General features: G+C 50.2%; 1 protein-coding gene across 8 annotated transcripts in view; it reads right to left on the bottom strand.

Annotated features, from left to right (window-relative positions):
• dock3 (dedicator of cytokinesis 3) overlaps positions 1–17,177 on the bottom strand; it is a 1,587,592-nt gene that overhangs the window by 92,581 nt on the left and 1,477,834 nt on the right. For all 8 annotated transcript variants that reach the window (XM_072472048.1, XM_072472049.1, XM_072472047.1 and 5 more), the window contains one exon: positions 9,077–9,198. In XM_072472048.1, coding sequence (XP_072328149.1) covers positions 9,077–9,198 — 122 coding nt within the window. The remainder of the gene's footprint in view (positions 1–9,076; positions 9,199–17,177) is intronic.

Raw genomic sequence — 17,177 nt, 5'->3', positions numbered from 1 at the left:
CGAGAGCTGACTGCTATACAGACCATGAGGCAGGCCTTTATGTATGGCTCCCAGATGGGCGGAGCCAGAGGCGGAGTCCCCAGTGTTCCAAGCCCGGTCTTAAAGGGGACATCACCTTACATGATGATAAGGCAGTAACCGTTCATCACACCACTGCATACAGCAAGGCATGCAGGACTCCGATCCCGAAAGCCCAACAGACCCAAATGATGACTGCCTTGAGTCTCCATATCAGGTGGGCATCATCACCACACGTGAGATTGTCTCCTCCACTAATGCAAAGCGCCTCTCAATCCTAAGTGTGGATTCTGATGACGAATGGCGCGCTGTCGTTAAAGTGAATCAGTGCAGAATCCAATTCAAACTGGACACTGGCGCGTCTGCAAACCTCATATCCCGGGCAGACCTCGACAGCATCCGAGACCAATCCAAAGTTTTTCCACCAGCCTGCCAGCTCCTTGATTACAATGGCAATGCCATAGCTGCTAGTGAATCATGTCATCTAGTTGTATCCCACAAGGCAATCACGGCGACGTTAAGATTCAAGATTGTCAGGCCTGACAAGGCATCCCTGCTCGGTGCCCGTGCATGTAAACTCCTTAATCTGGTACAGCGAATCCATGCCATGTCCTCTGCACCTCCGACTGCCTCATCTCATGTGAATCTACAGGCTGACATAGACGACATCCTCACGCAATATCACGATGTGTTCGATGGGATGGGCACGCTCCCGTATCGCTACAAAATACTACTCAAGCCGGATGCCACCCCAGTCATTCACGTACCACGCCGGGTGCCAGCTCCTCTAAAGGATCACTTAAAAGCGCTGCTGCAAGAGCTCCAAAGCCAGGGCATCATCTCAAGGGTCACTGAACCAACAGACTGGGTCAGCTCCCTGTCGACACGAAGAAGCCCTCAGGCGAAATACGAATCTGTATCGATCCCAAAGACCTCAATCGCATCATCATGAGGGAGCACTACCCGATCCCGAAGCGGGAAGAATTAACCTCTGAGATGGCACACGCCAAATTCTTTACCAAGCTGGACGCCACACGTGGATTCTGGCAAATACAACTGGACGACTCCAGCAGGAAGCTCTGCATGTTTAACACTCCGTTCGGCAGGCACTGTTACAACCGCATTCCTTTCGGTATCATTTCAGCCTCCGAGGTCTTTCACCGCATAATGGAGCAAATGATGGAGGGCATCGAGGGTGTGCGAGTCTATGTGGATGACGTGATAATCTGATCCACGACCCCCGAGGAGCACATAGATCGGCTCAAACAGGTCTTTATAAGGGTCCATGAGAATGGCCTCAAGCTAAACAGGGCCAAATGCTCATTTGGTCTGTCTTCAATCAAATTCTTGGGCAACCAAATATCCCAGCAGAGTGTGCAACCTGATTCTGACAAAGTAACGGCAATCAATGCCATGAAGACCCCAGAGGACAAAAAGGTGGTACTATGCTTCCTGGGGATGGTGTACTTTCTGGGAAAATTCATTCCTAACATGGTATCCCACACCACAGCCCTCCGGCATCTAGTAAAAAAGATCACAGTATTCCAGTGGACACCAACACATCAAGCGGAGTGGATGGAGCTCAAGGCAAAGCTCACCACGGCCCCAGTCCTGGCGTTCTTTGACCCGACCAAGGAAACAAAAATATCCACGGACGTAAGCCAGGTCGGCATTGGTGCGGTGCTCCTCCAGAAAGATGATTCCTCATCCTGGGCTCCAGTGGCATACGTATCCAGGGCCATGACTCAGTCCGAGCAAAGGTATGCACAGATGGAGAAGGAGTGCCTGGGTCTCCTAACAGGAATCGTTAAATTCCACGATTACGTATACGGTCTGCCAAAGTTCACGGTGGAAACAGGCCACAGACCCTTAGTCCACATCATCCAGAAGGACTTAAACGACATGCTACAGCGCATTCTTCTGCGACTCCGCCGATATGATTTCGACCTCGCCTGTACACCGGGCAAGGAGCTGATAATCGCGGATGCCCTATCCAGATCCATCACCACGCCCTGCGAACATATAGACTTCATTCGCCAAATCGAGGCACAGGTGCAGATGTGTGCTAGCAACTTCCCGGCCACTGCTGAACGTGTCGTACAGATACGAGCAGAAACTGCCAAAGACCCTCTGCTGCAAAGGGTAATGCACCACCTCGCAAATGGGTGGCACAAGGGGCAATGCCCCCAGTTTTTTAATGTCAAGGATGATTTGATGGTTGTTGAAGGGATCATTCTGAAACTGTATCAGCATGCAGGCCATGGTGCTCAAGCAGATCCATGAGGGTCACCTTGGAGTCGAGAAATGCCGACGCAGAGCTTGACAGGCAGTTTACTGGCCTGGGATCAGCCAGGACATCTCCAACATGGTCCTCAATTGCACCACATGCCAGAGATTCCAACCATCTCAACCCAAGGAGACGCTCCAACAACATGAGCTCGTGACCTCTCCATGGACTAAGGTGGGAATAGACCTTTTTCATGCAAATGGGCGTGAGTATGTACTTCTGATTGATTGCTTTTCGAAATACCCAGAAGTTGTGAAGCTGTCAGACCTCATGTCAAAATCAGTCATCAAGGCCTGCAAGGAGACGTTTGCCAGGCACGGTATACCACTCACAGTGATGAGCGACAACGGTCCATGTTTCCACAGCCAAGAGTGGTCCAACTTTGCACAATCCTACCACTTCAAACATGTCACATCCAGTCCTCACTACCCGCAAACGGGAAGGTGGAAAAAAGGGTCCACATTATCAAGCAGCTGCTCCGTAAGGCTGCAGACTCTGCATCTGATTTCAACCTTGCACTGTTGGCATACAGGGCAACCCCCCCTGTCGATTGGTCTGTCTCTGGCTCAACTACTCATGAATCGCAACCTGCGGACAACTATTCCAGCCATCCACGTTCCAGACCTTGATCACCTCGCTAAGAAACGTGCAGCGACTCAGAGACCAGCAGAAGATCACGTCTGATGCTCATGCCACTGATTTGCCTGTGCTGGCTCCAGAAGATGTTGCTCGCATCAAGCTGCCTGAGGGAGGTTGGTCAGCCCCAGCTGTTGTGCTACGACAGGCTGCCCCCAGGTCTTTTGTTGTTCGCATGGCTAATGGTTCCATTCTCAGGCGCAACAGAAGCGCAAAATTGCCTGCCCACCACCACCTGACCACACCCCTCCGTATGTCGAGGCGCCTCCTCCGGACATTTCAAACTACGAGCCCGCCAATCTGGCAGCAATCCCGCCTGTCGAGACGCCGGCGTCCTCCCCGCCACCTCTGAGGCAGGCGACACGAATCCGCCGCCCACCACAAAGACTGGACTTATAGACTTTAACTGTGTAAATTTTGTTCACCTTGTTCTGTATATGCACGATAGACACCTTCCCATGTGTATATGTTCACTCACTCACCATTTTGCACATAGTCACAAATGTAAATACAAGCACACAGCCACAAGCATCCAAAATTTATTTAAAAAGGGGAGATGTCATAATGTGCACTCATGTTCGTAATGAGATACAGACAGATAGTGAGGGACACACACAGGAACCAATCACCACAAAGAATACAGAACAACCAATCTCCAGGCAGGACACTACAGGATACATTACCAGTATAAAACACACGAGGCAGGAAGGCTCGGCCTCTTCGTACTGGTGATAGCTGTAGCAGCAGTCAGGGTGCAATGTACAGTCAGCACCTGCTACACATGGTACAGGGCAAGTCTGGGCAAGCCAGACCAAGGTTAGCAAGCTTAGATTGATAGAGTGTCGACTCACAGCGAACTGTGTACATTACTCGGCAAGTTCAATAAAACAGTGTTGAACCATCTACAGCGTTGGAAGCCTGTTTTCAAGTGATACTGCATTGAGTTGCAGTCCGTGTTAATCCAACACAGATAACACATCAATACCTAAACCTATCCCTGGCTCCTCTAAATGGCAACCCCCCTAAATTAGCTCCCCGACCATACTCATTCACCGGGAACAGCTTACTTTTCCCCACGTTCAACTTATAACCCGAAAAAGTGCCAAATCGCACTAGTAAGTTCATAATCCTCCCCATACTCTTCAGCGGGTCTGACACACAAAATAGCAGGTTGTGCGCATACAGCGACACCCGGTGCTCCCTACTTCCCCATCTAATTCCCTGCCACTCTGCTGACACCCTAAGGGCCTTCGCCAAGGGCTGTATCGTTGGTGCAAACAGCGGCGGCGACAGTGGACACCTCTGCCTCGTTCACTTATGCAACCCAAAACTCTGTGAGCTCATCTTATTGTTCCGTACACTCTCCACTGGTGCCACGTACAGCATATGCACCCATGCCACAAACTTTGGCCAACCTTTCCACCCAAACCTTTAAAGGACCTCGAACAGGTACCGCCGCTCCACCCATCAAATGCCTTCTCCGCGTCCATAGACACAACTACCTCTGGTGCCCATCCTCTCGTCAGGGTCATGATCACATTCAATAGTCGCCTTATATTACTCGACAGTTGCCTGCCCTTCACAAAGCCCATTTGGTCCTCTGCAACCACCTTTGGAACATATCCTTCCATCCTAGCTTGGCCAGCACTTTCACGTCAGTATTCAACAGCGATATGAACCTGTATGACCCACACTCTAGTGGGTCCTTCCCTTTCTTTGGTATAAACGTAATTGTCACCTGTGACATTGTTTCCAGCAGCTCCCCCTTCTCCAGCACCTCATTAAATGCCTCCAGTAGGTGCGATGCCAGTTCTGCCACAAACTCATCAAATTCTGACGGGTATCCGTCCGGCTGCGAGACCTCCCCAACTTCATCCCTCTTATGCTTTCCATTACCTCTCTCAGCCCTAGAGGTTCCTCCACCACCTGCTTCCTCTGCTCATCCAGCCGTGGAAATTCCAACCCACTGTGGTAAACACCACTAGTGGTATATTGTATGTATTATGGCACTGCCCGTATATTACAGGTACGGCAGTAGATCCCTGCCTGCTGGCTCCGCCCAGCAGGCGGCGTATAAAAGTGTGTGCTCTCCTGCGCTGCAGCCACTCTGGTTCCAGCTACAGGAGGCACAACATCTTGTTCAATAAAACCTCGATTGTTCCACCATTCTCGTCTTGTGGTAATTGACGGTACATCACCCACCCAAGAACCACCCCATATCCCCATCCCCGGATCTCCCTGTCCAATTCCTCATAATATTCCCCGAATGCCTCGTTAATCTTCCCTGGCTCTGACTCTACCTCCCCCTTCCCTGTCTGTACCCTCAAGATTTCCGTACACGCGGCCTGCCTCCGTAGCCGATGGGCTAACATGTGGCTCATCTTCTCTCCATATTCATACTGCACCCACCTTGCCCTCCGTAGCTGCCCAACTGCCCTTCCCATCGTCAACCTGTCGAACTACCCTGTAACTTCTTTCTCTTCGCCAATCTCTCCACGGTTGGGACCCTCGAATACTCCCTGTCCACCTCGACTATCTTGCCCAATAATTGTTCGTGCTCCTCTCTCCTTTTCCTATCTCCGTGCGCCTTGAACAAGATAATTTCCCCCCAAACCACTGCATTCAATGTCTCCCAGAATGTGGCCGCCAATACTTCCCTATTTTGGTTCAACTCTACGTATTCCTTAATCACCAACTGCACCTTATCGCAAAACCCCTTGTCCGCTAACTGCCCCGGGTCTAACCGCCATCCTGGCCTTTGCTGCAGTCCCAAACTCAGTCAAACCTCCAGCCCCAGCCAGTGCGGCATGTGGTACGAGATTACAAACCCTGCATACTCTGTCCCCACCATCCCCACCAACACCTCACGGCTCACCACAAAAAAAAATTGATTCTGGAGTATATCTTATACACATGCGAGAAGAAGGAGTACTCGCACCCCACCCCAGGTTCTTAAATCTCCACGGGTCCATCATACCCATCCTTTCCACAAACCCTCCCAGCTCCCTCGCCATCCGCAGCCTTCCCATTGACCTGGGGCTCGACTGTCCACCCTCGGTTCCAGCACTCAATTAAAGTCCCTTCCCATCGTCAAGTGGTATGTGGCCAAATCCGGAATCGCTCCCAGCAGCCCCCTCGTGAACCCCACATCGTCCCAATTTGGTGCGTATACATTCACAAGCACCACCAGTGTCCCCTCCAACACCTGCTCACGATCATGTAGTTCCACCCGGGTCCCTCATTTCTTTCGCACTCATAAACCCCGCCTTTTTACTCAGCAAAATGGCCACCCCCCGTGACTTTGAGTCAAACTCTGAGTGAAATACCTGACCCACCCATCCCTTTCTCAGCCTCACCTGATCCCTCACCCTGAGGTGCTTCTCCTGCAGAAAGACCACCCCTGCCTTCAGACTCCTTAGGTGTGCAAAAGGCCGAGATCTTTTCACCGGCCTGTTTGGCCCCCGCACGCTCCATATTATGAGCCTTACCAGGGGCCTGCGCCTCCACTCTCCGCCATCCTCCCCTACCGATTCTGTCCCCTTTATTTTCACCCTAAACCGGGTCTATCCAAGGTGGCCCCTCCCTCCACCCCCTCCCCTTTCCCCCTTGGCCATCCCTCAAGGCCATCTTCCCCACCTCACTTCTGTTCACCAACATTACCTGCCAGCGTGGCAGCTCCTGCAGGAAGGCTCCTCCTATCTCGTAGCACATATGCCTTCCACTCCTTCAGGCAGGTCGAGGGTACACAGGTTCTGCCTTCTGGACCTGTTCTCCTGCACTTCTACCTTTGCTCTTAACATCTTACAAAAGTCCCCTGGAGCCCCACCTCAGCCTCCAATGCCATCACCCGATCACTGTGGTCAGACATCACCCTATCTCCCGGATCTGTGACCCCTGTGCCTCCAAACAGATCTCGACCCTCTTCATCGAGCCTTTCAAGGGAGCAACCGCTCCTTCGATGGTCGTCCTGCATTTCCTTTCTTTGTTGGCGAAACTCTTCTCTCATAAACGCCATCAACCGCTCCATCTGGGGTTTTCCAACTTGTGACGGCCTTTCTCCCTCAGCTATCTTTCCAATTGCTACTGCGCCACAGGTCTCCTCCAGTTTCACCTTCTTCTGCCGGCTCAGATAACCAGCAGACATGCCACACCCGGGGGGGAAGTCCTCCTCCATATCTTCAACTACACTTTCCCGTCAAATCTCTCCCGTTTTCGGGTAAAAATTTACACCTTCGAGCCGGAGCTGCCCTGTGTGTGACCAGTCACTCCATGGCCACCATCAGAAGTCTCATGTCCTATGTTTCTCATGTGTGTAATGATCTGTCTGGACTGGACGCAGAACAATACTTTTCACTGTGCCTTGGTACACGTGACAATAAACCCAAATCCACGTCCAATCCAAATCAATACGGGTAGTACAGAAAATCTTGGGAATCTTTTGTATATGGTTTGGGTTAATTTAAGGGTAAATATTGTTGTTGATGAGTAAAATTGGTTTGATTTTATACATGTTTTCCTCGCTAAAAAAGACATTTGGGTAAAACATTTGATTAGTGCACTGGTCGAAGTATCTGAGATTTTACAGATCATCAATGCTTTGTTGAGAGCCAAACACGGAATGGGTGAGGCTGGAGGAGTCCTCCTGCAAGGAAATGACCCTCCCGAGCCATTGTCATGACAGTGCTCCCATCCCCCCATCAAAGTACACACCCAGCCATGGGGATGCTAGCATTTAGGGACCTTTACATGGGGGACAGACTCACTACCTTGGACGAGCTAATGAAGGACCTGGACCTGCCGATGGAGACCTCCAAATTAAACACTTTCTCTGCAAGGAGACAGCAAAGTACCCCAGGGCCCCGAGAGACATTTTACTCGAGGAACTAATCAACACAGACAGTAAGGAAGGGGGGAACTGTGGGAACATATACGGACGGTTGCTGGACAGGGCAAGACTACCACTGGATGAAGCTCGACGGAAATGGGAGGACAAATTGGGGACGGAAGTGGACGCAATCCTAATCGCACGCTGGTGAATCCTGCTCGGCTGGCGATCGGCAGCACCACCCACAGCTGCAGACTGACTGGCAGACCTGGCAGAATTTCTCTAACTGGAGAAGATCAAGTACACCATCTGAGGGTCGGACAAGGGCTTCCACAAAGCATGGGAGCCATTCATCAGTTTGTTCCAAGACCTGTTTGAGGCCAACGGTGACTAGGAAGAGAGGGGGGGATGAGAAGGAGGATGACAAGGGAAGGCACACACAAGAGAAAGGGGGGGGGGAAAGGAAGGTAACCCAAGGGAAGCACAAAACGAAACACGGGACAAGGGGAGGTGGGAAGGGCCATGCAGCACCCCCCCCCCCTTCTCCCAACAATAAAAACTAAAAGCCCCACTAGAAAGAAGTGGAGCACAATACTGGAGTCCAGGGCAAATGGCAACACTAAGAGGGGAGCTAAACCACCAACGAGGGAAGGGGAGAGGGGGTGGGGGGGTGGGGGGGGCGAGGCTGGACCCCATGTGATAACCAGTGTAAATAACATGTTTGCAAATACCAGATACACATGAGCTGTTAAACTGCAAAACACCAATAAAAATATTTTTTTAAAACAATGCTTTGTTGAATGTTTCCTCAGTCTTCCAATATTTTGGTTTGTCACTGCATTTTAGCGAGGTTCTGGATTTTCTTCCCCTTGCTGCCACCATGTTGTTGGTAACAGATTGTTATGGCTTAAAGAATATTCCGTAGTCTTCTGTACGTTAACTGTAAGTTTTTATGAGCCACATGTACAGTAGAGAGTACAAGCTAGGAGCTGTCTCCAAGCCTGGATCTACACATGTCTCTGCTCAACACCAGACTGAGCCCTGGGTCTTGGGTCATGTGTCTGCCTACATCTCTGTGTAGACCATAATGTAGTCAGTCCCACATTAACCCTATATATACCAGATGCTTTGACAACAAATATAAAGACTTAACTGCATTTGTGAATGAGTTGGGCATCAGTCTCACTTACCTGTATCTGCATAGGAGTTGAGCACTAGTCTCACCTATATCTATGCACAAGTTGGATGCTTGCATCTGTACAAGCTGCTGTCTCTTACCTGTGTCTGAGTTGGTCACTGGTATCACTTACCTGTGTCTGTGTACAAGCTTGATAGCTTCTGGACTCATGGGATTATGACTGGACATGAGGCTGCCACGTGGTGTGCTGGAACCAGAGCAAGCAGGACTGATCTTGTCCATTCCAGGAAGATCCTTTGTGGAAAGATTGAATGCTGAATGAGTTTAGTATTTCTGCTTGGTATCATAAAGTTCCCATTGATGAAAGATGCTTATGCCGATGAATGAATGAATAATATACATGCAATTCATTACACATCACTCAAAACAGTCTGAGCTCACACTGCAACATTACCACAAGGAACTTGCCATGATATCAGTCATTTTACCACTAGGGCATTGGGGGAAAGAGCACTGCCTTCAACTCATCCTTCGAGCACTCTGCATCTTTTAGTCACTTTACTGAGTGGTCAATCTGTGAGACTGGACAGTGAATGTCAGTGACTGTTCTGAAGTGGGGACATCAGAGTCAAGCCCAATCCTGTCCAAGCCGGATCCACTTATGGGGCAGATTTCCAAATGGTTAAAATCCGATCAGAGTGTTAAAAGCACTCCAGTTTCCAATATAAGTACATTTTATACCAGTCACTAATTTAAGTGAATACTTGGATCGGTCTAGGGAGTGCAGGAGTGGTAGGAAAAGAAAACATCAATCCAGTACCCCTGCCCTATCACTGTACTCTCTTACAGCCCTACAACTATGGGTGGCACAGTAGCACAGTGGTTAGCACTGATGCCTCACAGCTGCAGGGACCCGGGTTCAATTCTGGCTTCGGGTGACTGTCTGCGTGGGTTTCCTCCAGGTGCTCTGGTTTCCTTCCACAGTCCAAAGATGTGCAAGTTAGGTGGATTGCCCATGTTAAATTGCCCCTAAATGCCCAAAAGGTCAGGTGAGGTTACTGGGTTACGGGGTAGAGGCGTGGGCTTAAATAAGGTGCTCTTCCCAAGGGCCGGTGCAGACTCGATGGGCCGAAAGGCCTCCTTCTGTATTGTAGATTCTATGACTTGATGAACTCTCTCTATTATTTGCTCTAATCCACTTCTTGTCTCTTGTGCATCACTGATTTCCAGTGTTTAAAATTGGATCCCAAACAAAAGAATCGTATTAAGAAGGGCAACCAAAAGGCCCACAGAGTTGGGGTTAAGGAAGGTTGAAAAGAGGAGAGGGAGGTGGAGTGGCAGAGGTGAAGGGAATGAATTCCAGAGTGTGGATATAATATGGCTGAAGACATGGCTGCGGAAGATGAGGCGAGAGCAATCAGGAATGGGAAACTGAGTCAGGTAGATTATGACAGGGAGATTGTGAACAGTCTGGTTTAGTCTGACACAGTGGCTGAAAAGGGAGATAGGTACAGAGTTTATGATGGGGACTTTTGATGCTACTTCTCAATATTTAGCTGGAGGAAACTGAATTATCCAGGTCTGGATTTCAAACAAGCATTCTGACAAACTGAGATAGAAATGAAAGGGACCAAAGATGCATCCATGGAGAGGTAACAGTGTTGGGACAGGAAGTGATTCCCTGCAATGCAGAAGGAGGCCATTCAGCCCATCGGGTCTGCACTGACCCTCCAAAGAGCATGCTATCTAGGCCCACTACCACACCCTATTCCTGTAACCCAGTAACCCCACCTCACATGCACATCTTTGGACACGAAGGGGCAAATTAGCACGATCAATCCACCCAATCTGTACATCTTTGGACGGTGGGAGGAAATTGGAGAAAACCCACGCAGACACGGGGAGTGTATACATACAGTCACCCAAGGCCAGAATCAAACCTGGGTCCCTGGCTCTGTGAGGCAGCAGTGCTAACCACTGTGCCACCGTGTCAGTCATTGCTGGAGATACTGTATCTAAAATTGGATACTTAAAACTGGGGCTGTTTAGCACACTGGGGCTGTTTAGCACAGGGCTAAATCGCTGGCTTTGAAAGCAGACCAAGGCAGGCCGGTTCAATTCCCGTACCAGCCTCCCCGTACAGGTGCCGGAATGTGGCGACTAGGGGCTTTTCACAGTAACTTCATTTGAAGCCTACTTGTGACAATAAGCGATTTTCATTTCAAATGACAACTATTCTAATAAGCTGAACAATGGAGGAAAGGAGTTGGAGGAGGGCATGTGATTGGATTGGATTGGATTTTGTTTATTGTGTACCGTGGTACAGTGAAAAGTATTTTTCTGCGAGCAGCTCAACAGATCATTAAGTACATGAAAATAAAATAAAAGAAAATAAATACATAATAAGGCAACACAAGGTACATAACACCGGCATCAGGTGAAGCATACAGGGGTGTAGTGTTAATCAGGTCAGTCCATAAGAGGGCCGTTTAAGAGTCTGGTAACAGCGAGGAAGAAGCTGTTTTTGAGTCTGTTCGTGTGTGTTCTCAGACTTTTGTATCTCCTGCCCGAGGGAAGAAGTTGGAAGAGTGAGTAAGCTGGGCGGGAGGGTGATTATGCTGCCCGCTTTCCACAGCAGCGGGAGGTATAGATGGAGTCAATGGATGGGAGGCAGGTTTGTGTGATGGACTGGGCTGTGATCACGACTCTCTGAAGTTTTTTGCGATCTTGGGCCGAGCAGTTGCCATACCAGGCTGTGATGCAGCCAGATAGGATGCTTTCTATAGTGCATCTGTAAAAGTTGTGAATAGTTAATGTTGTCATGCTGAATTTCCTTAGTTTCCTGAGGAAGTATAGCGCTGCTGTGCTTTCTTGGTGGTAGCATTGACCTGGGTGGACCAGGACAGAATTTTGGAGAGGTGAAGCTGCTAACCATCTCCAACTCGGCCCTGTTGATGCTGACAGGGGTGTGTACAGTACTTTGCTTCCTGAAGTCAATGACCAGCTCTTTAGTTTTGCTGCCAACGAGGGAGAGATTGTTGTCGCTGCACCACTCCACTAGGTTCTCTATCTCCCTCCTGTATTCTGACTCGGCGTTATTCGAGATCCGGCCCACTATGGTCGTATCGGCAGCAAACTTGAAGATGGAATTGGAACCAAATTTTGCCACGCAGTCGTATGTGTACAGGGGGCCTTGCAGGGCTCCGGTATTTAGGACTATTGTGGAGGAGGTGTTGTTTATTCTAACTGATTGTGGTCTGTGGGTCAGAAAGTCGAGGATCCAGTTGCAGAGTGAGGAGCCAAGTCCTAGGTTTTGGAGCTTTGATATGAGCTGGGCTTGGATTATGGTGTTAAAGGCGGAGCTGCAGTCAATAAATAGGAGTCTGATATATGAATCTTTGTTGTCGAGATGCTCTAGGGATGAGTGTAGGACCAGGGAGATGGTGTCTGCTGTGGACCGGTTGCGGCGGTGTGCGAATTACAGTGGATCAAGGCATTCTGGGAGTATGGAGGTGATGTGTTTCATGACCAAACTCTCGAAGCACTTCATTACGACTGAAGTCAGGGCCACCGGACGGTAGTCATTGAGGCATGTTGCCTGATTGACCATGCTAAAAACTATAGACGGGTTGAATCATAGAATCATAGAATTTACAGTGCAGAAGGAGGCCATTGGACCCATCGAGTCTGCACCAGCCCTTGGAAAGAGCACCTTACCTAAGCCCACACCTCCACCCCATCCCGGTAACCTAGTAACCCCACCTAACCTTTTTTGAACACTAAGGGCAATTTAGCATGGCCAATCCACCTAACCTGCACATCTTTGGACTGTGGGAGGAAACCGGAGAACTCGGTGGAAACCCACGCAGGCACAGTGAGGATAAGGGGGGCTAATGCACCACCGTCACCATCACAGAGGGTAATTTATGACTTTTGATAGGATTGTTTCCCTCACTTGTGCCCTTTAAATGAATTATCCCTCCTCGGAATTACAGACACCTAGGGCGCAATTCTCCGCTCCCGCGCTGATTTGGAGAACTGCCTGGCGCGCCATTTTTCCCCGCGACGCCGGTCCGACGCCCTCCCGTGATGCACCCAAGCGGCAGGAACGGCCCCGTCGAGTTCTGCACGGCGCAGGCCGGAGAATCGCCCGGGACACCCAAAATGGCGATTCTCCGCTACATCCGCTATTCTCCTGCCCGGATGGGCTGAGCGACCTGCCCAAAAAGACGGCATCCCGCCGGTGCCATCCACAACTGGTCGCCGTCGGCGGGAACAGCGTGGGAACGCTGGGGGCAGGGGCGGCCTGTGGGAGGGGCAAGGGGGGTTCTTTCACCGGGGTTGCACTCAAAAGGGGTCTGGCCCGCGATCGTTGCCCACCGATCGGCGGGCCAGTCTCTCTGAAAGAGGACCTCCTTTCCTCTGCGCCCCGCAAGATCCATCCGACATCTTCTTGCGGGGCAGCCTCGGGGGGGACGGCAACCACGCATGCGTGGGTTGGCGCCGGCCAACCCGTGCATGCGCGGGTGATGGCAGTTAGGTGGCAGATGACGCGGCGCCGCTTTTATGCGGCACCAATGCCCGGCGCGCGCTGACGACGCTGCTTTAGCGACTCGCCCCCCGAGTTTCACGCGGCCCCGATCCTAGCCCATTTTCGGGCCCTGAATCGGTCGAGATCGGGGTCACTTCGCGCCGTCGTGAATCTCGACGGCGTTCACGACGGCGTGGGCATTTAGTCGCGGGAGCGGAGAATCGGGCCCCTAATGTGGTGAATTTTGCTAGCCCCTACACCAGGAGGTTGATGTCTTTGCCACCTTTTGCTTAGATTTATGAAGCTCACACTTGTTTGCAAGAGTAACTTCCAATGCCTGCACCAACACTACAACAATAACCTGCATTTATATAGCACCTTTAACATAGTAATTGTCTCAAAGCATTTCACGTGAGTGTTATCGAACAAGGTGTGGCACTGAGCCACAAAAGTAGGCTATTACTATGTAAAGACAGATGACAGGTCAGAGCTGTGGGCTGACAAGAGCCCCGGTCCTGATGGGCTTCATTGTAAGGTCTTAAAGGAAGTGTCTAGTGAGGTAGTTGATGCAATAGTTTTCATTTTCCAAAACTCCTGAGACTCGGGGAAGTTCCCATTAGTTTGGAAGATAGCAAATTATTCAAAAAGGAAGTGAGACAGAAAACAGGAAACTACAGGCCAGTTAGCTGAACATCTATCATAGGGAAACTGTCAGAAGCCATTATGTTATAGCAGGGTGCTTGGAAAAATTCAAGGCAATCAGGTCGAGACAACATGGTTTTTGAGAGGCAAACCATGTATAACCAATTTATTGGAGCTCTTATAGGAAGTAACATGTGCTGTGGGTAAGGGGGAACTGGTGGATATACTGTACTTAGATTTTCAGAAGGCATTTGATAAAGTGCCACATCAAATGTTATTGCAGAAAATAAAAGCTCATGGTATACAGGGATAACATACTGGCATGGATAGAAGATTGGCTAGTTAATAGGAAACCAAGAGTTGGCATAAATGGGTCTTTTTCAGGCTGGCGAGATGTAATAAGTGGTGTGCCACAGGATCAGTGCTGGGACCTCAACTGTCTACAATTTATATAAATGACTTGGACGAAAGGACTGAAGGGATGGTTGCCAAATTTGCTGATGACACACAAAGATAGGTAAGTTGTGAACAGGGCATAAAGAGGCTACAAAAAGGAATAGATAGGTTAAGTGAGTGGACAAGCATCTAGCAAATTGAGTATAATGTTGGAAAATGTGAAATTATTCATTTTGGCAGGAAGAATAAAAAAGCATATTATCTAAATGGTGAGAGATTGCAGAGCTCCGAGGTACAGAGGAATTTGGGTGTCCTGGTGCATGAATCGCAAAAGACTAGCACGCAAGTACAGCAGGTAATGAGGAAAGCTAATAGAATGTTATCATTTATTGCAAGGGGAATTGAATTGAAAAGTAGGGAGGTTATGTTTCAGTTGCCAATGATCATCAATGAGACCACATTTGGGATATGGTGTACAGTATTGGTCATCTTATTTAAGGAAGGATGTATGTGCATTGGAAGCAGTTCAGAGAGGGTTTACCAAACTAATGCCTGGAATGGGTGAGTTGTCTTCTGAGAAAAGGTTGGACAGGCTGGGCTTGATTTAAACATGTAAGATCCTGAGGAGTATTAACAAGGTGGATGTGGCGAGGATTCTCCCTTATGGGAGAGTCTAGAATGAGGGGTCACTGTTGAAAAATAAGGGGTCACCCATTTAAAATAGAGGTGCGGCAAAATCTTTTTGCTTGGAGGATTATGCATCTGTTGATGAAAAGGCAGAAACAGAGTATTTGAATATATTTAAGGCAGAGGTTGATTTATTCTTGATCAGCAAGGGGATAGGTTATCAGGGATAGGTGAGTTGCAGATAGGGTTACTATCAGATCAGATCTTATTAAATGACATAACAGGCTCAAGGGGCTGAATGGCCAGCTGCTGCTCCTTGTTGGTATGTTCGCATTAGAGAAGATGACCAAAAACTTGATCAAAGATATGGAGCTGGATTCTCCATTTTCGGGACAATGTTCCCACGCTGTCGTGAAAACTATGGGGCAGGATTCTCCAACCTCCCGCCGGGTTGGAGAATCCCCAGGGGGGCAGCGCGAATCCCGCCCTGCTGCCTCGACGCTGGCTGTCGTATTCTCTGGCGGCGTCTTTTGGGCGGGGCGGGGTTCACGCCGCGCCGGCCCGGCAATTCTCCGGGCCCCGATGGGCCGAGCAACAGTCCGTTTTTGGCCAATCCTGCTGGCGTGGGTTACGCATGGTCTGAGACGGCGGGAACCAGGCGGGCCTGTGCCGTGGGGTCACTTCTTCCTTCCCTGCCGGCCCCTGTAGGGCTCTGCCATGGCCGGCACGGAGAAGAGAACCCCCCGCGTATGCAGCAAAACACGCCGGCAGTTCCGCGCATGCGCGAGATCACCCGGCCCTTTGGCGCATGCGTGAACTTGCGCAGTCCTTTCGGCGGTGGCTGGAGCGGCGGCATCCCCTCTGGCGTCCACCTAGCCCCCGAGACAGATGAGAATTCCTCACCTTGGAGGCCCGTTGACGCCGGAGTCATTGGTGTTGGTTTTCCCGCCGGCGTGGGGACTTAGTCCCTGGAAAGGAGAATCCCGGCCACGGTCTTTTACGCCAGGAAAACTGGTGTCAAAAGGCCAGGGGGCTAGCAGGCAGCTGTCGTGGAGCTTGCAGCTCCAGGTGCTGATACGGCTCCCGCCGCACATCCGGGTCAGAGGCCGCGCATGTGCACGGCGGTGGCCTGCAGCGGCTGCGCTGTGCTCCATGGTGGACTCAGCCCACGTACCAGGATCCCCGAAATAGTGCCACCGATTGGCCGCTCGCCCGACCCGGACCGCCCGCACAAAAAAACCCTAATCCCAAATGAGGCCCTCCCCTGCCCTCTGATCGGCCCTCCCCAGACGGTGGCGCTGCGAGTCCGCAGCCGCCTCGCAAGTTTCCCGAGCGGCAGGACCACATTAGAAATACGGTCAGGTATTCGGCCGGTCGGGGACGGAGAATAGCGGGGCGGGCCTCAGGCAATGGCCTCAGGTGGTGGATACTCGGCGCTTTTCGGTGGGGCGGAGAATCACGGAACCATCGCTGGTCCCAATTTCATACGGGAAACTGGATTCTCCGCCCCATCGTCGAACGCGATTTCGGCGTCGGGGTGCGGAGAATCCAGTCTGTGGTTTTAAGGGAACATCATAAAGAAAGACAGAAGAGATTTAGGGAAGGAATTCAAGAGTTTAGGGTCTTGGCACAGAAAACATGACTACCAATAATGGAGAAATAAAATCATCAGAGGTGTTCGAGAGGATCAGAGGAGTACAAATATATTGGTGAGATGTTGGGCTGGAGGAGATTGCACAGGAAGCAAGGGCCTAGGTCATGGAGGGACTTAAAAATAAAGATGAAAAATTTTAAATCAAGGCATTACTTAATTAGAAACCAATGTAGGTCAGTGAGGGTAAGGATGATGGGTGAATGGGACCTAATGTGAGTTAAGATTCAGCAGCAGAGCTTTGGATGACCTCAAGTATATGGAGGATGGAAAGAGTATGGGAGGCCGGCCACGACTGCATTGGAATAGCCAAGTCTGGAAACAAAAAACAAAAGACTTGCATTTATACTTAAACCTCATGACCACTGGATGTCTCAAAGCACTTTACAACCAATGAGTACTCTTGAAATATTGTCACTGTTGTAA

The sequence above is a fragment of the Scyliorhinus torazame genome, chromosome 13 (assembly GCF_047496885.1).
Source record: "Scyliorhinus torazame isolate Kashiwa2021f chromosome 13, sScyTor2.1, whole genome shotgun sequence".
NCBI classification, from domain to species: domain Eukaryota; kingdom Metazoa; phylum Chordata; class Chondrichthyes; order Carcharhiniformes; family Scyliorhinidae; genus Scyliorhinus; species Scyliorhinus torazame.
Note: the sequence above shows the minus strand (reverse complement) of the source record. Positions and strands in the feature narration are given on the sequence as shown.